This window comes from Cyprinus carpio, chromosome B15 (genome assembly GCF_018340385.1).
Source record: "Cyprinus carpio isolate SPL01 chromosome B15, ASM1834038v1, whole genome shotgun sequence".
NCBI classification, from domain to species: domain Eukaryota; kingdom Metazoa; phylum Chordata; class Actinopteri; order Cypriniformes; family Cyprinidae; genus Cyprinus; species Cyprinus carpio.
In genome coordinates, this window is record NC_056611.1 from 17309810 (window position 1) to 17332742 (window position 22933).

General features: G+C 36.0%; 1 protein-coding gene across 5 annotated transcripts in view; it reads left to right on the forward strand.

The window, feature by feature from the left end:
• Nucleotides 1-22933, forward strand: part of LOC109103239 (seizure protein 6-like) — a 173999-nt gene that overhangs the window by 89744 nt on the left and 61322 nt on the right. For 4 of the 5 annotated variants that reach the window (XR_006156565.1, XM_042739539.1, XM_042739537.1 and 1 more), the window contains exons 2-3: nucleotides 318-1061; nucleotides 2726-2859. Coding sequence is in view for 3 of the 5 variants with exons in the window: in XM_042739539.1 (XP_042595473.1) it covers nucleotides 318-1061; nucleotides 2726-2859 (878 nt within the window). In the remaining 2 variants the exon portion in view is untranslated. The remainder of the gene's footprint in view (nucleotides 1-317; nucleotides 1062-2725; nucleotides 2860-22933) is intronic. The other variant, XR_006156566.1, reaches the window with a different exon arrangement.

A 22933-nucleotide genomic window follows, 5' to 3' on the forward strand; every position in this document is an offset into this window, starting at 1 on the left:
TCGGTGTTTTAGCGACTGATCTTTCTGCAGTTGTTTATGGGGGAATTAACTGTGGTTTTATTTGTTAGGATATGTTGTTTTATAAATGTTGCTGATATGATTTAAAATGTAAAGCACCTGATCAACATGAAAAGTGCTAGAAATAAATGAGATTGATCATTTAGGATGTTGAATTTACCGTTGAATTCAGAATGTCAAATCAAAACTCTTTCATCAATGTACATTTTCATCAGAAATTATGCTTTGGGCAAGTTTATCACTGTTCTAAACTCACTTTATATTTCATAATGAGCTCTGCTTGTATTAAATGTGTTCTCCAGGTTCTTATATGCATGGGAGGTTAGCAGTGACCCAAAGAGGAGGTCAGGTTGAAGCAGAGGATGGGTCCAATCCATATCACACCACGCAGGACACAGACAGAGACCTTCCGCTGTTCACGACGGCTCCCCCTTACAGTGGCCTCGACCACCATCCGCCTTTTAAGTCCTACCCGCCTTACGACCCCCGGGGCCAAAGCCACGAGCAGTATTTTCAAGACAGCGGAGGGGCAGCTCACCATCCCACAATGCCATCGTCTAGTTCCCATCTCCTTCAGGATCTGTCCACACAGCTGGTCCCACACAAGGATGCGCCTCCATTCTCTGATGTAGCAGCTTCCAGAACCACCACACTGGCTCCATCGGCCGCAGCCCTCACCCAGCCACACATGCCCAACATCCAACACAAACCTTCAGCAGAAACGCAGAGGAGAAGCACGGAGGAACCACCCCTGTCTATGACCATAGCATCACTGACCACCACTGATGTGCACACATCCACACCACCTGCTTCCAAACAGTCAGATAAAGGAGATGTCACTCCAACCTTAAACAACAAGCCCAAAGATGCAACAATCCCAGGGAAAAGAGACAAAGAAAAGTCCTCAGTACTCAAGGCAGAACATGGCACTCCAGGAAGTGATGTTGCTGTAAAAGCATCATCAATATCTGGGGATTTGGATGACGAGACCACCACCTCCACCATCATCACCACAACGGTTATTACGACCATGCAGACGCCAGGTACCATTCACACGATCAGCGTGACTTAGATTTACATATTTTTCACACAGCTCCCTGATGCCTAATTTTGGGCTCTTCAGAGGTTTACCTGCCCTGCTTTTGCCGAAAGATGTGGGTTTTGAGATGCCAGTGGATAAGTAGTTTTATACCACTGCATTTGGTGCCTTCTTACATGAGGTCTTTGATAATTTTGTGCAATAAAATCAGGGGTCAGAAACCCCATATAATATAAGTTAGCCCTTTAATGTTTAGAAAAATTTATTTTTAAGATTAATGCAGGCTACATGTTTGTCCCTTTAAAGTCACAGAGCAAAAGCTTGAAAACAATACATTATACATTTATGAAAGTATTTTTAAATGCAAGAGTTTGTGTCACTGAATATAAATAATATTTTGTGCAATTTATGTAGATTGAACTATCAGTTAAATTTAGATATTTAACTATTTTTATAATTTATTATATGTGGGCGTTTATTTTTTTTTATTAAGATACTTTATTTATTTATTATATTGAATTGAATTATTATTTGAATACTTTGTGCAATTTGTGTATATTGAACTTTCATTTGAATTTAGACATTTAACTTTAAATTATTATATGGGGGCATTTATTAATTTTAATTAAGGTACTTTATTTATTATATATGTATTATATTTAATTTAATTATTATTTTTACATGTATTACATTTGGACATTTGGACATACAGTATCAGTGCCCCTGACTTCTTTAAAAAGTTCTGTTAATAGAAATGCACAATATATTGGTACCATATCTATTATCAGCAGATATTAGAGATTTTTATAATTTTTTGGTACCATCAAATATTGGTTATATAATAGAGTAGTTCATGATCATTTCTGTTACCTTACATTTCCATTACCTTTTAGACATCATATAACACTTACTTAATGTTAATCTTTAAAAATAATTTAATAGCATTGTTAAATTTAAGCTTTAGCAAATTTTCACGGTGTATGTTGTTAAAATGTTGTGACTGGTTTTAGTTTTTATATTTCATTTAAACAAAATAGTATAGTATATAAATTTTAATTCCTGGCATAACAAAATTAATCATCTGTTTATCGGTATTGGTCAGATTTTTTATATCAGTGCATCCCTATTATTGAATATCTTTAACCAATTTATTTATTGTTCACAATTGTCCATATAATAAGAAACTTGGATCTGATTGGCCCCGTTAGAAGTGATGCAGCCTAGTTATACAGGGCTTTCTTAAGACCACTAGCCAACTAGTTGTTCAGACAACCAACTGACAGTTTAAATATGAAAGTATGTAATTTTGCATATCCCTAATAACTAAGCCAAGCATATGAATTTATATGGAGCGAGAACATATCTCTTGAACAGCAGCAGCGTTTAACTCTAGAGGGAGATGAAGGACCCGACAGAGCAGAAAGAGCTCAAAGCTACAAGAAAGTATTCGCTCACCTGACCATTTCCCCTGAATTGTCCACGTGTTCCTACACAGCAGGGCAGGAAAACTGCTCCTGTTGATCCAGAAAGAAAATGAGAAAACCTTGAAAGACAATTAAAGATGGGAGGGAATGCAGTGAAGTGAGATGGAGAGAATAAGAAAAGGCTCGCCTCTATTGATGTACACTTTCTCTGTCTCTCTCTGTCCTTCTACCTTTTCTAATGCAGCTCCGTGCAACACCAATTTCACATTGCCGGGAGGCTACATAGAGACACCGCAGCAAGCCAGGAGCTGGTACAATACGGATGTGGACTGCACATACACCGTGACAGTCTACATGGGCTATGGAGTGGAAATTCAGGTAAATTCATCACAGGGTGCTTTTGTTATTGACCCAGTTCCTGAAAACGATCTAAATTACTGTGGTAATCCAATTCTGTTCTTTTATTCTTGAAAGGTTAAGTGTGTAATGTACTGTGCCTTCTAGCATCAAAAAGAAAAATAGTGATTGTTTTCACACAGGTTTGCAGACACGCCCCCCTGTCTGCCATTGGTGGGGCAAACAAATATACCCGCCCCAATCTCACACCATCGGTTGAGTCAATGTAGCTGGTTGGAAATGTTTTGCTACTACAATAGAGCCACGGTGTTACACTTTTCAGAAAACAACCTTCAAATGGCTTTCTTATAGTTCTCTCTGAATATGAGAAAAAGCATTTTTATATTGGAAAAATTACTAACTTCAGCTTTAAGAAGTGGGTTTTAGGGATAAAGGTCACATATAAATGCAGCTGTTGTTCGTTCATAAGCTGACAAAAATGGCTGATATATTTGAACAGTTTGGGAGATTATCTGTTTGTTTGTTTGTTTGTTTGTTTGTTTGTGAGTATTTTTGTTGATTATTTTGTTTGTTTTTTTTTTTTTTTTTTTATTTTTATTGTCATATATTATTGTCAAGCAAATTTTTGGTTAGACGATTAAAAATCAACATCCGGTAAGTACTCTTAACTTGCTAAATATTCGCTGATTTTATTTTATTTTATTTTATTTTATTTTATTTTATTTTATTTTATTTTATTTTTATTGTCATATATTATTGTCAAGCAAATTTTGATGTTGTCTGCGTATATATATTATTGTCAAGCAAATTTTTGGTTAGACTCCATTTTGGTTAGGATATTGTCCCTCGCAAAAATCACCTTCAACCATATGATTAACTGCAGCTTCCTTCATAAAATATACAATAGCCATTACCTCCCTGACCTTCCAGATGGTTTAGCTAATATATCTTGAATAGTAAAGATCACGCATAGCAAATCACTATCAACCATCATGCGAGCTGCTGCGGCATTTTAGTCGGAAGAGAGAAGGACGGTGAGAGGGAAGGGAGCCTAGTGTCTCATCTCATTCCTCCTCTCCTTGTACAGACTTGTTAACCTGGGACAGTGTATAAATATCTCTCTGTTTTCCAGCAATTATTCATTGTGACTGATATGTGCGGAAGCCACACAGTTCTTCCCCTAATTAATTGCTTATGGATTATCTGTCCACTCCTTTTGTTTGTTTATGGTATTCTTTAATGCCCTCCTGTTAAACTGTCTCTCAGGCAACTCTTAACTTAATTAAAGCAGCCCCATCCTTCTGCTGATAGACAAAAATAATGTTTAATTCAGACAATGCGAGGGCCTATTTTGCATTTTCTGTGTTTTTACAGCCTAATTTATTCGATCAGTCCTGGTTAAGCCTTCCCCTGATCCAGAAGCCTCTCTGAATACCGTACAATCCTGATTTGAGACCTTGGACTTTGAAGGCATTTATCAGGAAGGTTAAACTGCATTTAATCCATTTCCATCATTCAGTTAAGGAAGATGGAAAGAGGTTTGCTTCTTTAGATCTCTTCCTTCTCATGCTGGATGGCCGTGGCCTTTACCTGCTGGATTCCTCTGGGAATCGGGTATTAGTGGTGGCGGGTGGTCGCTGACCTTGCATGTCGAGGGCTGTGCTGGGCAGAGGGCTCATCACCTGTACAGGCCTGACCTGCTGATCCAGGCCAAATAGCTAAACCCTCATCAGTCTGAGCTCAGTGGAGGGAGCTCAGGTCGTGCCTCACTCTTCCTTTAATACCCAGATCCTGAACTTTAGAATCCATCTCCCCCGAGAAATACATCCTGCTGAACTCTCCTACGGTGATAGAGATGAGTCATCTAAGGAAGTGCAGTGCTCACTTTCACTGGAGTTCAAATATCATCTGTATAGTGCCACTCCAAAACCATTTCTTGATGGAAGTTGAATTTGAGCTTATTTGATCCAATTATATGTCATTTTTAAAAACACATATTTCACACTTTTCTCCAGTACTAGATTCCTGTTATCTTTTGGGGTTGTCAAAATACCAATGCTAGTAATATCTATACATTATATTGACAAATTAAATTAAAGCAATGGCATTTTTTTTCCCCCAATTAAGTAAATGTTTCCTCGTTTGTTTTACTAATTAAAAAAATATATTTTAAAACTGAAGTAAACAGTACTTCAAATTTCTTACAGCAGTCTCACAGCAAACTAGCTTTTTTGAATGGAATGAAATATTTAATAGAACACTGCTTTTATACAGTGAAAATTGATGGGGACCTGGCACTGCTGTGGTTTTATTTATTTTTTATTTTAGTGTTGTCTTGGTATTAACTTTTTACATTTCAAGTGTCTGTATAGTCTATATATTTTCAACTTTAAGGTTCATCCTCAGATGAAATAGGAGAGAACATCGCTAATATTGTACGTGATAATACACCAGTGTTAATTTCGTTGACAAATAATTTTCGTCATAATATTTGTCAACAACATTTTTTTCACCGACGACAACGAGACGATAATGAACTAAAACTCTTTTTGAATGACAAACTATGACGTAAATCTATTGACATTTTCATCTATGAATAAAAACGACATGAAAATGATAGGGAGGGACGATTTGGGAAGAGAAAGAAATCTGCTGCGTGGTTCAGAGGTTAGATGCATACATATGAACCGGCGGGACATAAACTAACATACACTTGTGCACGTCGCATAAAATGTAAAAAAATGTCAGTATATGGGAGTAAGAGAAGAGCAGACATATGGATAAATCTGAAGATGCAAGAGAGAGCGTGTATCAGTACATTGCATCCATTGCAGCTGTGCATTTGGTTTTAAAGAGACAGCAGCCTAATTTAGTTGCTGTTGTCTGAGTCATTGATGTTAATCAAGCAACAAAAGAAAAACAGAAAACCACTTACTGCTCTTGACTGAAAAACTTTAGTAGCTCTAAAGATTAATCTAAATTTATTTATAGAAATTAATGTCTGCTTGAAAGAATGAAGAATATGGTAAACAAGTTGGTATAAAGAATGCATAATTATTCTATCTAACCATTGGTATTTAATTAAAAAGAAGATCATGTTCTTGTTCTTTATGAGAAGTGGTTTTATTTAATTTTAACGTAAAGGCATGTTGTGCGTCACTGCAGTTAAATATGTGTCTATCATGATAAAACGTAAAATACAAAACTATATAATGAGTTTGGAAAATTTAAGAGAAATGCAATAAATGCACTGTAAACTCATTAGATTTTAGCTGACTTAATTTACTGTAGATTTAGTCGACTAAAAGATATATAATGAGTTTGGAAAATTTTTGAGATGTGTAAAATATGACTAAAACTAAATGGCATTTTAGTCAAAATACTATGACTAAAACTAAATCAAAATTTGCTGTCAAAATTAACACTGTAATACACAAAAACACTCCATCAGAAGCTGCTTGACAGTATAAATGTGCCGTAAATGGAACAAAGTGAAAAAAATAAGTGATACTTTTTTTTTGTCTTGAATTTTACATCTTAAAGTAATAGTGCCTGAATATACAGTTCAGTGTAATGATCTTTACACCGATGATGCCCGCAAGCGAGACATATCTTGTCTATTAGGGCAGAGCAGAAAAAAAAATAGCTCATCCTCATTCTCAGTTCTGTTTTGGACAGAGAGTAGATGTTTAATATGGCAGCCTGGTGCTTGGAGATCACTTCTGTCCACTCAGCCATGACAGTTGCCATGACTCTGGGTATTATCACTGCTTGTAAACAATTACCAAGTTAATAAGAGAGCAAGATGGCACATTGGAAATTTAATGAGTCTGAATCTTGGGGTGCTGAGGAGTGCAGGCTACCACCTAGAGTTTCAAACTATCCCTTTATTGTGCAACACGGAAGTAAGCTATTTCCTGTGAATGTGCATGAGTTCTGATTCATGCTGCTTTAGGTGAATAATTAGAAGAATAACAAGTGCAATAAATTGTATAACTATTTGTGCTAAAAACTGTTGTTTTTATGATTTTGATAATGAAGTGAAAAAAACTGAAAACAAATACCTGTTTGCAACATGAAGCAGCATAACTGACTGCTTTTGTACAGCTAAACATTAAAAATAAGCTGCGTTATTACCTTGTTTGAACAAAAAAGCTCTGGATTTAAAACTGAAATGTGTAATTTCTGCATCACAAATAATGACTCTTTTCTTACAGGTTTTCACATTAGCTATTGGTCACAACAGATTGCTCCGCCCTACACTCACACCATTGGTTGATTCACTGTTGCTGGGTCAAACTGGTTGGAATGCATAAACTGAGCAATGTTTATACTTTTCATCTCTGTCTATTAGGCTATAATTGGAAAAAGTGTTTCAACATTGATATATATATATACACTTGACCTTCAATATAAACTTAATAAGACTTTACAAAAAGTTTGTACAAAGGTTTTGTGTGTGTGCTGTACAGATATATTTATTTTACTAATTGCTTGAAATTTCACACTAAAAATTGCTGCTGCTAATTATTGCTGCTGATAAGACAGCACTTTTGGCTTCAAAACAGCACTGGCCCCTATTGAGTTTCCATACAATGAAACTCAATAGGGGCCAGTGCTGTTTTGGACTCTTTTGACATTCTTTGTTTAGACAAAAACATTCAAAACATTTCAATGAATTGTGCATATTTCAGTAAACTGAAATGTTCTGCAAAAGAAAGTCATACAGGTTTGAAATTACATGAGGATGAGTAAATTATGACAGATTTATGTGTGAACTATCCCTTTTTTTATTTATGTGTGAATATCCCTTTAATAAAGAGTGTGTCAAATCCTTAGAGAAATTACTGCAGTACGTTTAACATATTTCAATCAACTACGGCTTTTCTGTCGGTTGTAGAGTTGAAGAAATTCAAAAATCAATAATTTGGCCATTTCATGAGGAATGATGCATCTGACATTCAGATGAATGGAGTTATCTGCTTCACAGTTTGTAGATTTCTGCTTTTGTATTATTCATTCCCAGCTTCTTGACCAAACGCTCATCATATTATGGTTAGCGTCTCTGTGCTGCCTGAGCGGCTTAGTCTTTTTAACTGTCTCCCCTTCACGCTGACTCATCAGTGTGGTGATAACGCATCCTGAGTCCAGATAGCTCTCCTAAATGGACCCACAGATATTCCAGAAACTTTCAGTTTGCTCCATGGGTGGATATGGCAATATGGATTGGATGCTTAAACAGCACCGTGAGCAGTGAGAGGGTCAAAACTCAAGCCACTGTCCACCGGAGTGAGAGGGATCCATAAATCGTCTCCAGAACCATGGGTGGTGCATGGATATTGACTGAGGGTCGATACTCTCAACTGCTTTGGATTAAGTGGGTACTCTGTACAGTTCAATAAATATAGTTTGGTCTCCACTCTCCAGCCTGTCTGAGCTGATAGCTGAGATTGATTTGAATGTATTTGTCAAGCTGGACAGTTAAACACCCAGAAGCCTGTTGGCAGGGACCCTTCAAAGAGTCAGGTTAACAAAGTGCTTCCCTTAAAGAGATTTCAGCACCTTTGCAAGGATCTACTTCGTTTCTAAAAGACTGTGTGTTTATTTCTTTTGATTTTGTTAAACAGTGGTCATAATTGGGTCAGTGACTAAAAAAAGAAAAGGAAATCCTTTATCTATCTATCTATCTATCTATCTATCTATCTATCTATCTATCTATCTATCTATCTATCTATCTATCTATCTATCTGTCTGTCTGTCTGTCTGTCTGTCTGTCTGTCGATCGTTTGGTCAGTCGATGGTTAATGGTAAACAAACTTGACTTGCTGTCTTTTAAATGGAGGCTCGAACCCGAGTCTCGGCTAGAGCACAGAGTTCAACGCCCCATTGTGGTATTATCTAGAGGGAGAATAACAGAAATAGAGGAGGTGATGGAGAGGTGGAGGGATGGCGGAAGAATTTGTGCTGGGACGGTGCAATGAGTGCAGCTTATATAGGCTTGTAATGATGATTGACAGAACTGAATGATTAGGCTCCTCTCGAACCCGGCGTTTAGAACTTTATTTTATGATTTTTTTTTTTTCATTATGATCTCAGGAATTTATCTCCCTGACAACAGATGTTTCTTTTTGTTTAAAAAACTCTAATGAACCACAGGTATTGTTGCGAGGTGGATGGATATTGCGGTGAAATTGTGCTTAGTATTAGATCCAACATGTTCTTTAGAGTGAATTTCATTGTCTCTCTTATTTGGTTTCTCAAATTGGTCCTCATCCACTAGATGTAAGATGCAAATCCTTAAATATTCGCCGTTTTTTTTTTTTAGATGTTGAGTGGAGCTATTTCAGCGGTCACTGATCAAAGCTGCTCTCGGTGCTGTACATCTGAGGTTTCGAGCCAATTCACCTCACACATCAGTGTTTGAAGTATCATTCTCTTCAATAGCATGGATCAATAACCTCAGACAACACAATTTCATCTGCCCTCCTCCACAGCTCACTTATAACTAGAGGGCTAATGGTCAAGCTTTATTAATAGCCTGTCACTTGTTTTCATGAGCCTTGTCCTCTATGCTGACACAGTTTGTAGCGGGACGCTTCTCATGGCCAGAACTAAACGCTGATGTTTTTACAAGCACGGATGTGTAAAAAATTAGAACCTATTGTTTTGCAGAGGACTTCCTTTCTTCCCATTCCAGTAATCTTATCCTATTCATGGGATACTTCAGTGTGGCTTAATCTTTTGTAGATTTAAGACATAAAGGTAAAGACCTTAACCAACCAGGAGAGACTTGTGCTGAACTCATTTGAATTTGAACAGTGCGGTGGAATGTGGTTATAACAAGGCCACTATCCTAATGTTCCCCTCAAAGCTGCCAAGAAACTTTCACTGTTTCATGAAGGAGAACACAGTGAATTAATGTACAATAATATAGTTGAAAGGATTTTATGACTGTTATCATTTATAAAACTTATCCATGAAATAATTCACATTTTCCCAAATGTAACTGCAAATTATCTACTAATCACCCACATTTCAAATGGTCTACAGTTAGGGTTGTTTTAATTTCAGTTACTGATACAACAGCAGAAAATAATGTGCTAAAGAACACACTTTTATTTAAATAAATTAAATTATATTTTAATAATTCTTTTGTAACGACATTATTTTTTCATTTGTTCTAGTAAACAGTGGTTAATTTATAAAACAAGCACATTTTGAATAATAGGACAATTAAAAACGGTACAAAAAATGTGTTTAACTGCAGTGTCAAATATACAGTAAACATAAAAAATCATGTGCAAAATGAAACAGCTGAAATTAATGTATTATAAAAAAACCAGAACACAGGATTACATAACACAACAAAAACAAAACATTTAGGGTGACTGCAAATAACAAATGCTATTTGTTATATTTGGAATTGCATACTGCCATAAAACTGCTAGAAAACTTTCTTTTTTTTATTAGAGTTTTTTCTTTCTCTTTCTTGACTCATTATTTGATTTGGCTGACAAAAAGTAAGATTAAGATCGGATTATTTAAAAAAATGATTGGACACAATTTCTTACTGACTGCTTTTTTATTGTATATTATTTTAATGGACTATACAGTGTGTACTGCACAGTATTCAGTAAATAGTAAGCTAGTATTCCATTTTAAAACATAGCCAAAGAACTACTAGCAAGTATCATATTCCAGTCGATTACCATAATATAAACATTAAGTCTCTTCTTTTAGTGTTAAAAGAATCGGTTTTACGACCTAATGATGAATTTAGAGTAGATTCATTTGCCAATTTGCTCTTTAAACACTCTATATACATTTTAATGACTCACTGATTGTGATTTCAAGGCAACCCGAGAGGCTTTCCACTAGATTTTACTTATCCTTGCTTGTAGTTTCAGTGGTATGAGCATATAATCATAGTAAAATAACAAAGTCACGCACTTGATTAGAATCCATTTAAACATATTGCATCAAGTAAAATTAAAATTTTTCCCCCTCAAATGAACTCTAATAATGAATGTGAGGCATGTCATTCTAATCTGATAGTAATGTGCATGTAACTGCATGGATCACATTCCAGGCATGAGACACCCTTGAGTGTTTATACCAATGTCATTTCCCATTGCCCTTGATTAATGCAGGGCGTCTATTGTACAATAAGCTTCATGCATTAGAATGCAGGGGCACCTGAGTGAGGGAACTCAGTTAATTTATCAGCGTCCATCAGAATTAATTACAGATCAAGAGTGTGAAAGTCAGCCGTGCCTAATCACATGGGCGCAACATCCCAAAAGCGTCATTTATTTCAAGGCGCACCGCCCTGTGGCTTATTTGAAACCGCCGTGCAGTTCTCCTGTTGACTAATTGTGTTTGTCCTGACGATGCGCTTTTCTGTCCTACCAGTTCTCTCTGACTGATTGGATCTGTCTTTTTCATCACAAATATCTGAGTGAGTGAGTGTCTGGGCATAGGGTTTCGCGCTTCTTTGTCTCTTACGGCGTCTTACTGAGGTTTGATCAGCAAACAGGGTGCCTTATCTACACTTTAGATGGGAAACTCAGCAACTTGGTGCTCAGTAAACGTCGGTTGGATTTGATGTTTTGTAAGCCTGAATGTGTTGCTTTATCAAATGCGAAAATTTAGCTGTGTTAAATCCTTAAATTGAACATTTTAAAATTGACCATGCAATATGTCACACCCCTGAACTGTCTGTGTATGTTTTCCTCCACATCTGCTCCCCATGAACCAGTTTCTCCCTTGTGTGATTGTATGATTTGGTTCAGGTGTGTCTCATTTATTACCCCTCGTTAAGTTTAGTATTTATAGTGTAGTCTGCCCCATGTTTCCTTGTCGGTCTTGAACCAGTCTTCAGTGTCACATGATCCTTAATGATTATTAAGAATGTTTCTTCTTATGGATGTTGAAAACAGCTTTTGCTGCTTATTATTTTTGTGGAAACCCTGTATATTTTTTCAGGATAAAAACTTAATTGTACAACATTTATTTGTAATAGTAAAGACATTTATAATGTTACAAAACATTTCTGTCACTTTTGATACATTTAAAGCATCCTAAGGTGAATTACAAATTATTTTTTTCCTTTTTTAATCATACTTACCCAAAACTTTTGAATAGCAGTGTATCACAGTTTCCATTAAAATATTAAGCAGCAAAAACATTTTCAACATTGATAAAAATAAGATGTTTCTTGAGCACCAATTAAGCAGTTTTGATTTTTAGTGTATATATAGTAAATACAATATAAAAATAAAATATATTATAAAAAATACATATATTTCTATTCTATTCTAATTTTCTACTGTACCTGTTTAGGTACTGTAAAGGCTTCTGGCCCTTATTTCTGTGTTTTGTCTTTGTTTTCATGTCCTCCACTTCTTTTAGCATTTGCTTCTTCTTTTTTTTTTTTCGCCCTAGACCTGCACACTTGTTTCCATGGTATCCAGCATGTGTATTGGTGTGTTTTTGTTAATAGATGGGAACAGACAGTGACAGACGGACTGATGATGATTTCTCATTACAAAGGGTCACTCTTGTCTTTCACTCCGGTATCAATCCAAAGCTCACCCAGTCACTTTCAGTTCACTATGTATTTTAATTCCTCCGTCATCTATTCAAAAAAACATTTTCATTCCGTACCCCCTGACCAGAGCCTTCAGATATAACGTGCACGCAAACAACAACATTTTAGCTGCAGCCATCTTGTTCGGCTCATTTTATTGTCACCCTCATTCAGTGTACGCCTCCATGCGGAGAATGAAAAGGGCCATGGAATGAAAGTCAGGGAGTAGTGAGCAGCACTGCCTTCCAGCAAATTCTCCCCAATGCCTATTAAAACCTTTCTGGCCTGGTGGATTGCGTATGGGAGGTTAAAATTGGAAATGCATTAAATTGAACAGGGGGCCTTGAAACTGGGAAACGGGACTGGAGAATGGGATTGAAAGGGCGTTATCTGCCTACTCAGACACCCAAAGAATTTAATTGGTAGTCACCTGTCGATAAATGCAAAAAGGCTGGATAACGAGGGGTGTGTTTTGATGAAAAATTAAAGTGAAGTATGGAGTTGGATGATTCATTGGAACAAGGCTTGCATATTGAGTTACATATTGACCATAAGGAAGAATCAAGCATGTTCATACACTTCCACTGTCAATACAGCCAAATGTGTGATTCATGTGCGGCTCTCCCACACACTTTTCATCAAGAACTGGCAATGGTTTGTTCTAAAGTGAGAACAAACTGATTGGGCTTCTTTAGCTGAGTACAGGGCCAAGAACAGAGAGACTAAGTAGGTACTCATCTTAAAGGGACAGTGCATTGAAAGATGCTCCATAATACATGTTAAAAGTGATACATATGACTTTTACTATATTTCACAGTAATCTTGAGTGAGGCACAAACCGGAAATGTAATTTTAAAATGATTAATTGACAATATGACCTATGTCTATTTTTATTAAAATAATAGTTATTTTGAATAGGATCTTTTAAATGAATCAATTCACAAAATCAGACTTTACGAGAACAAACTGATTAAATCCAGTTAGAGTTGCTACCAGTTCACTGGCTGATAAAATAATCAGTGAATAACATCATATTTTAGACTGTTCATCTCACAAATCTGTGATTTGACTTGGAATATAGCATGACTCATATGAACTATGTTTATGATACTTTTTATGGTGCTTTTGTGTTAAGATTAAAAGCTTCAGTCACGATTGCATTGCTGTAATTGTGTAGCAAAAATGACCCAGGAAATTATTCTAAATTGTCCTTTGTGTTCCAAGGAAGAAGGAATGTCATGAGGGTAAGTAAATGGTGATTGAATCTTCTTTTCTGTCCCTTTAAGCATAATTTTGTTTGTCATTCTTTCTCTCTTACATACTATTACGTTCACCACATTTAATCACTGCCTGTCCTCTGTCGCCACATTTCTGTTGTACTTTGATTAAGCTTCTATTGCTTTAGCAAGGCTTTGCAATAGTGCTCCAAAGGGCTGAGAGAACACAATTATCAAATTATGATAATGCAGTCATAACACCACACTGGGGATGCGAAACCACAGACAAGCCCTAAAAGGTGCTCGTGAACTATGCTCAACATTTATCTACTCATATACACCTGTGAGATGGTGCGAAAAACACAGAATGACAGCAATGACTGTAGCCTTCCACCTTTCCTGTCTGAGCCCAAAGGCTTTTATGTGCATGTCTTTCTCCTAAACATCAGGCCATGTCTCCCCCCCTCGCCCTTCCTGAAGGTCGCTGGCCACCAAGGGCGAGTTCTCCCGCGCGTAATCCTTTCTGACACCGCTTCAGTGCCATTTTCGCTCAAAGAGAGAACACTGCTGTCGACACCACTTTGCTTTACCCTAAAATCATATACGACAACTGTTAGAGAGAGCTATTGCTGTTGTGTTCTGGAGGTTTAAATGAAGCGGCTGCTGTTTGCACTTCTGATCATGATTTATATGATGGATATGTTGAATAATACAAATTTAAAATCTTTTTGGCTCATTGGATTGTTTAATGAACCTTCACACATGTAGCAAGCAATGAGGTGAGGAGGAGATCCAATAGTTTTTTGGGTCAGTGACATGAAGCTCATTTATAATCTATTAATTTATTCAGAAATATTTGAAAAATGCTGTTCATACATACAGTGACTAGGAAAAACTATATATATGTATATATATATATATATATATATATATATATATATATATATATATATATATATATATATATTTATATATATATATATATATGTGACCCTGGACCACAAAACCAGTCATACTGTAAGTAGCACGGGTATATTTGTAGCAATAGCCAACATTACATTGTATGAGTCAAAATTATAGATTTTACCTTTATGCCAAAGATCATTAGGATATTAAGTAAAAAATATATTTTGTAAATGTCCTACCATAAATATATCAAAACTTAATTTTTAATTAGTGATATGCATTGCTAAGGACTTAATTTGGGCAACTTTAAAGGCGATTTTCTCAAAATTTAGATTTTTTTCTTTTTTGCACCCTCAGATTTCAGATACTTAAATAAATGTATCTCGGCCAAATACTGTCCTATAACAAACCATACATCAATGGAAAGCTTATTTATGCAGCTTTCAGTATATGTATAAATCTACTTGGGGTGGGGGGTGGGGGTATTAAAAATAATCAAACATAATCAGTGCACCTCAGACTCTGTGCACTAGTGGTGAGGATTTTTCAATAACTCTTTCTGCAGGTTACATCATTATGCCAGAAGGTGAAAACAAGTAACTATATTTATGAGTAAGTCATGAATCTTATTTTCAATCAATTTGTTCTAACGCACATTCTCATTCAGGAGCACAAAATAAGTGACTTAGTGGATTTGGAACAGCATACAGTACTTGCATACCACTCTTACTACATTTACCATATATTTCAATGGCAGAGATAATAAGAGTAGCATGCTATTCTGTTTGTGAATTCATTGACTGTCTTTATAAACAAAGCACTGAATCATTCACTCAGATGATTCGTTCAACAGTGCTGATTCATTCAGGAAGTAAATGCTGCTATTGTGTGTTGCTCAATGACTATTTATGAAAGTCTTGAACTATTTATGCTGGAGGAAACAAGGAATGAATACTGCATCTAAAATGTAAGTTAATTAATTTCTTGTATACTAAACTGTTGTATGAAATGTCACTCTCTCAATCATGCTGTTTTTCTGAAGGTTGGCACAGTTGTGATTTGGTTGTAAGCAAAAGACCAACAAAATTGTATTTTTTTATTTTATTTTGGAAAATAATTAGACATTAGACAATTAAAGGCATAGTTCTAACTGTCTGAATAACAACATTTACCAAAATATCTTCTTTTGTGTTCAACAGAAGAAAGAAACTCATACAGGGTGAGTAAATGATGACAGAATTTTCATTTTTAAACCTTTAAACCTTTATACCTTTAAAATAGGTATTTGATACTATTAATAACAACTGAAGTAAATTAGAATTAGCAGAATTTTTAGAAAGTATGTAGAATATAGCATTTAGAAAGCATACATATAGACCTCAATATTAGATACGACCTTGGCGAGAAGTGGCATTTCTATAACAGATCTATATCTGTTGTGCTGCCTAAATGAGGACTGATAGTTTACAAAGGCTCATGAAAGTACATAAATCTCGCCTCTAGGTCTGAAGGGTTCACGGCAGCTTCCCATTCCAGTCGTCACGCTCACCACTGACCCACTTGTCTGCTCTTTGATGATAGATTTATAGGGATGAGTTGGCAGGGGACATCGGGCGTCTGTCATAGCTCAGTATCTGACTTAGATCTGGTTTCATTAAACGTCTCTAATCTCTGCAGCCCATGAAGCAGCTGTGAGTTCTGGCTCTGCTCCATACCAGCTCCACCTTGTGCCACCGGGCCATGGCACTGCCTCCCCTGCAAGTCCCTACTGTCAGACCAAATGCAGGATATAGTGAGAGCGAGGGCGAGAGAGATAGGCAGTATGTTAAGTTGATTATAGTGTATAGTGGAAGAGAGAGATGAATAGAGTGAGAAAAAGAGGTAGAGAGCAGGGGCGTAATGCACAGTTTTCTTTGAAGGGGCACTGTTGGAGGTCTCACTTAGTCCTCTATATGAGATCAGACATGAGCTTTATAAAAATGCTTTAATATAAAAATTAAATGAAAAAAAAAATGCTTTATAAAAGCATAGATATTTACACAAATAGTAAATATCTAGTAATTTAATTGTTTATTTTTTATGTTTTCATTTATTTTTGGAAACTGCAGTCAAAATACACTTGACTATGTCTATGAGCAGTGTATATTTAAATTAATTAATATTTACTAAAGATAGACAGACAGACAGACAGACAGACAGACAGATAGATAGATAGATAGATAGATAGATAGATAGATAGATAGATAGATAGATAGATAGATAGATAGATAGATAGATAGATAGATAGATAGATAGATAGATAGATCAATCAGACATGAGCAAAGGAAAAAATACTACACTTAAAGTGTGTATTTGCAGTGATGCCATAGAAGAACCATATTTGGTTCCTAAAAGAACCTTTCAGTGAACAGTTCCTAAAAGAACCATTTTGAAGGACATTCTAAAAATCTAAAGAACCTTTTTCGACTATAAAGAACCTTTTCTGCGTTTGAAAGGTTCAGTGGATGTTCAATGTTCTTCATAGAACCACTGATGCCCATAAAAACTTTATTTTTAAGAGTGTATGTGTAATAAAAGTGTATATTTACATTAATAAACTATATATTTATATATGAGACAGGCATGAAAAGACATACTGTAAAAGAAATAAAATGCTTAGCAGTGTAGTAGTAAATAAAAAAATCTCATTTATTTTTGGAGGTTTCATTCAAAAGTGTTCACACACAAACACACAAATATATGTAATTTAAATATAAATTGTTTTAAATTTGTTTATTATTATTAAGAAGTATTATTTTTCTCAAATAAGAAGCCAATGCCTTTTTATGGTTTCTGTCGTGTATGATTGTTCTGGTATGTTTATAAAGCATTTCATGCTTATTTGAAGTTCATTTCTAATTTATTTAAATTCAAACATCATTATTCTATGAATGTTGTTATGTCTAAGTATAGTCAATCCATTTCCTTCAGTTTGAATAATGTGGGCTGATTTTTAGACAGATTTTGCACATATTATAAAAAAAAGAGACACTACCTCCTTTAGATACTTTATCCAATGGTGTTATTTTAGAATAATATCTTTACACACTAGTCAAGCTCAAATTTTGCAGTATTTGTTTTGTTTAGGTTTGTCTTGTATTTTCTCTCCTCTGAGAAAGCGAAAGAGTATGTATATATAATATTAATACCTTGGGAATGGGAAGCTTTGTTACCATGTCAATAAAGCTAGAGAGAGAAATAGAAATGGAGCGAGTGGGAAGTAAAAAGACAGAGTGAGAGAGAGATAGAAAGAGTAATATGAAGAGCGAGATGAGGGAGTCCATTACTCATCATCAGGCCTGCAGCCTCTCTTGCAGGTCTCTTTTGTTGCGTGTTATTGTTGTGAGGGATTTGAAGTTTGTCCAGGGTGGCTGAGGCAGGGTTTTTAGATGTGGAGAGTGCAGCGCTGTACTTTAGGAGCTTTTCAGGTGTGTGTTTGTGTCCGTGGGTATGTGTGTGTATGTGGGGGGTTTTTGTGTGGTTATTTGGCCTCGGCAGGTCAGCTATCAGCTCTCTGCAGCCCTCTCAGCTCCCTTTGATTTATTCTGCTGTGAGGGCTCTCCCCCTCTCTCGCCTCGCTTTGCCCCCAGACTCCCAGAGGTCACCTTTTGGAAGATTTCAGCCTCAATTTTCTGCACCCTTTAAAATGCACATCTAGGCATGTTCACTCAGCCACAGACGGTGAATTGCTCAGTGAGAGGAAATTTAGACAAGAAGGAAGAAGTGCAAAAGCAAGAAAGAGAAATGGGGCATCGGTTCATTATTCAATCCATTTTACAAAAAGAAACTCTTAGGCTTTTGATTAATGAAAAGCAATGGGAGAAAGATACAATGAAGACTGATGAGCCCTACTTGTTTGTATCAATATGAATACTGAAGACTGAATGTCTTATAAGTGACAGTTAGAGACTGAGTTTTAGACTGAATAATGTATTTTATTTATTTTAAAGGTATGTTACAAGCCGTAATGGGGTTTATTTAGTTTGGTACAACAAATGCTGCATTATACAAACAAACAGAATGAAACCATAGATAATAGGGAATAGAAATAAAAGCTTTATGTAAAATGAAATGATTCTACACTTGGTCACTTTTTTATTTTATTTAAAAAATTTTCAGCATCTCACTCAAATTACAATTCTGATAATATAATTTGTAAGTTTTGAAAAAAAAAAAAATATTAAAAGATGCACAGTAGACTGTGTGTGTTTGAAAGTTTGAGTCAGTAATTTTACTGTTTTTGAAAAGTTCCTATGCTTGCAAAAGCTGTATTTATTAAATAAAAAATAGAGCAAACCGGTAATATTGTGAAATATTATTACAATTTAAATAACTGTTTTCTATATTAATATGTTTAAAAATGTAATTTATTTCCATGATGGCAAGGCTGGATTTTCATTACTCCAGCCTTCTGTGTCAAATAATCATTCAGAAATCATTCTAACATTTATTATCTGTTGAAAACCTGAGAGAACATTTTCTCTTTGTTGAAAAGAATACTTCAAATATAATTGTTTGGTAACAATGTAAAGGCCTTTATTTTCATCCTTGCTGAATAAAAGTATTAATTTCTTTTAAAAATGAATGTTATTGTGTAATATATGCCATATAAGATATACATTAATATATAATTTTGCTTAATACAAGGTTTTTGGTTTTATGAATTACTTTTGGGGGGGAGGATGGTTGGTGAATTAATTTGCACAGCTTGCCGACTGCATGTCTTGGATTAAGTACAACAGAGGATTGATTGCATTCTAGTGAAGTTTAGTGCAGATTGTCATGCCAGATTGGTACCTTGTTCCATAGGATCAATGTGAAATTTGTTTGGAGATTAGATTTTGTTTTTCTGATGAGTATCACAACAGTTCCACCAGGTATTTTTCATTGCACGTCACTCTTTTCATCAATGTGTCTATTTGTCCTTCCTGTTATCATCAGGAAGCCCAGACCAAACATCCAGGGCTCAATGTGAGCTTTATCTACAGCTGATGTTTACTATTGTTAGGCCTAGACAAGTTTGTGTACTTTTCTGTCTTCTCCAATGAATGAAGCTAGGAGTATTAGACTCTCAGTTTTTATTTAACCAACAATTATTCACAATTTATTAAAATATAATTGTAATGAGGGTGAAACAAAGTTAGATGCTGTTCACACATAACCATTGCTACCACATATACAGTAACAACACTTTAGGGACTGGCCACTTAAGTCAAATGAAATGACAGATAGCTTATGAAGCTTTTCTCAACACATTTGGTAAGAAGAACAGATGACAGTGCACCAGCTAGTGTCATTATTATAAATATTCCCTTTTCGCTCAGGCAGACAAACCTAATGGAGAAAGAGAATCAATATTTCAGTGAAATGTCAGCTTTGACTTGTCTTTGTGAGACGCTCTGACTATTTGTCTTGTAGATTGCATAAACAAAAGAGGATTGACTGATGTGTGTTGCATGTTCAATATGGATTTTAATGGTTTCTTAATGGCAACAAGAAGAATCTTTAATTGATATGTTGGGAATAATGCAAACAGCACATTTCAGTGGATTTTCTTTGTGCCTTTTGAAAGTGACTGTCAGAATGTGCTTGGTTTTTGACAATTGTTCTTGACATGAAGCTGAAAAATACTGTAATATTGAGATTGTTTCGTTTCGTTCCCTTATTTTGTGGCGAAATGACGGGCAGCGTAGGCGTGAACAGAAGGAAAAAGATGCCGACGATGAAATTCTGTCCTTGTGTTTATATCAGCTTAACCCAAATCACACTGTGGTTGTTTTGAATAAATGAAGCACCTGGAGCAAAACGATAAGAGGATGATTAATCTTCAGGGAAACTTTAGAGGGAAAATATTTTTAAATGAAAGAAAAATTGCTGCGTGAACTACTTTTCTTGCTGAGTAATGTCTCCGGAGATGACTTCAAAAGCAGAATCGGAAATTTCCTCCATCTCTAATTGAAAAGATCCTAAACTCTGCTCAGTACTTTATCCAAATGAACTCTACCTTTATCTTTCTGTTTCTAAAATCATTATTCAACTTCCATAATAGACCACCCACCCTTTACACACCCTTTATTTATACTCGATTTTTTTTTTCATAACCCTGCCCTTGTTTTCATGTTGTCAAGATTTGCCTTCCTCTGCAATTTCCCTGCCATTATTCATCTGTGTCGCATAAAACCAATTTCTGGTGCGGCGTGCAAGGGGATTGTAGTGATAATGAAAAAGAGACTGGCTGAGGTGAATGTTAAAACGAGATAAGCGCAGACATGGAGAGTGTGTGAATGCCCTGTCGGTAGGAAGGCCAGCGTCATTCCCCCCCGACGACTCTTTGTTCCTCTCACATGTTGAGAACAACAGAAGGGTAATTGGATGCTGATAAAGTCTGTGACATAAGTGTGATGCACATATTACAAGCATGAAGACACCCATAGTGGCAGGGCTGAATGGTCAATACAATAGAAGCCTGTTATGACTTATATAGTCTGTTTTCTTTTTTCATAGCAAAGAAAAGCATTAGGCGACAGCAAATGTGTTACCAAGCTGTATTGCACATTTGCATTTGAATTTGATGCTGGTTGGGTTATTGCAGCGGTAGTACCTATAAGGAAATATTACTGGAGAGTGGTTGCTCCTTCATAGCTCGGGAGACTTAGTTGGCACGACATGAAAATTCGCTCTATCTGTTATCTAAATGCTTGTTATTGATTTCACTGTGATTAATTCATAATTTTTTTGACACTTACATCACAGTATGGAAGAAAAAAAACTTTTGCTGCTTCTGTTTCATTACAACTTTAATGAATTCTTTTTTTAAGTGCTACATTTAAAAATCAACTTTGTCCCAGTTGTTTCTCCTAAAATTTCTCAGGATATGTAAAGATGGTTGATTGAATGATGGAAGATGGATGAATGAAATGCCTGGCTTTTAATATTAAACTTAACTTTTGGTGTTGAATTTGTTAAAACTCTAAAAGAGACTTTGAAACCTAGGTCCAAGACAGACTACAAAAGAAGGTTGCAAAGTTTATTACTTAAATATGTTAGCACGATGATTTTTAACATTTTTCAATTTTGATATTAAAAACTGGTTGGAAATCATGAGTATAATGGCAATTATTTCATCTACAGTCATAGTTTTTACTTTCTTCTTTGAAACACACACACACATACATTGTATTGACAAAATATTCTCAAAATATCTTCTTTTATGTTCCACAGAAGAAAAGGATTGCACAGGTCAACATATCTATAGACAGATTATTTAACTTGGAGAAATACACATATTATCTTTCTAATATCACATTCACTCTTTTTGACAGTAATGGTGAAGAAGATGCATTTGAGACTGTGGTCTATTACTCTAAGAAGCAGGAGATTTACGCAAGTCTCATTTGCTCTCTATTAAATCCTGTTTCTGTCTAGGAGAAACAATTGAGACATTAAAGAGATGTCATTTGTGACATTTCTTTCCTCCAGGTAATGAGAGCGTTTCTGGGCTCTTGGGTTCTGTGCTCAGTCTGTCCTTACATCTTGTGAAGAATATCAGTATTCACAGGACCTATTCATAGTGGATTATTCAGGTGCTTAAATAGAATGGAAAATAATGAGTGTCGTCTTTGTACGGTGTGACAAAAGTCTCAGCCTGTCAGTGAGCGTTAATCTCAGAGTTCCTCTTTATCTCGTCACTGGCTTCGATACGGCGCTTCAGCTAGGAAGGTCATGCAAATGACACGAGGAGGACGTGTCTGATCATTTGCGGCACAATGGTCCGCGTTCTGGACGAGGCTCGTCTTCCTTGGGTAATGTGCAAGGGGAGAGGTGAGCAAGATAAGGGCCTTCAGAGCCGGAGTCCATCTGCGAATTTTCGCACGGCTGTCAGATGGATTGCCTAGGTATGGCCCCTCCAGATGGCACAGATGGGTCTCTTCATCTCTCCTCTTCTACACTCGAGGCACTCCTAAATATAGCACCAGTGCCCTGATCTCTCCAGATGACCCTGTGTCTCTCCTACGCGTTTCAACTCATCCACACCTATGGCCCAGATCTGTACCGGTGTACAAGTGCTACATCATTTCCTGTTTGCTCTTAATTACAGGCTCTAATTAGCAGCCCAAATACAAGAGCGTTCCCTTCCCAACCCATCTCTCTCGACTCAAGAGGAATGGACCCTGCTAATTAGAGGAGATTTCCATCCTTCCTGTTATCCCAGAGAAATGGAGCCATGGGAATGCAAGAGAAGAACGCAGCAGAAACAGAAATAAAGAGCAGGGCTTTTGGGCTTTTTCTATTCTTATACAGTGACACGAGGGACTGTTCGACTTTTACGTGACTTGGATTTGCA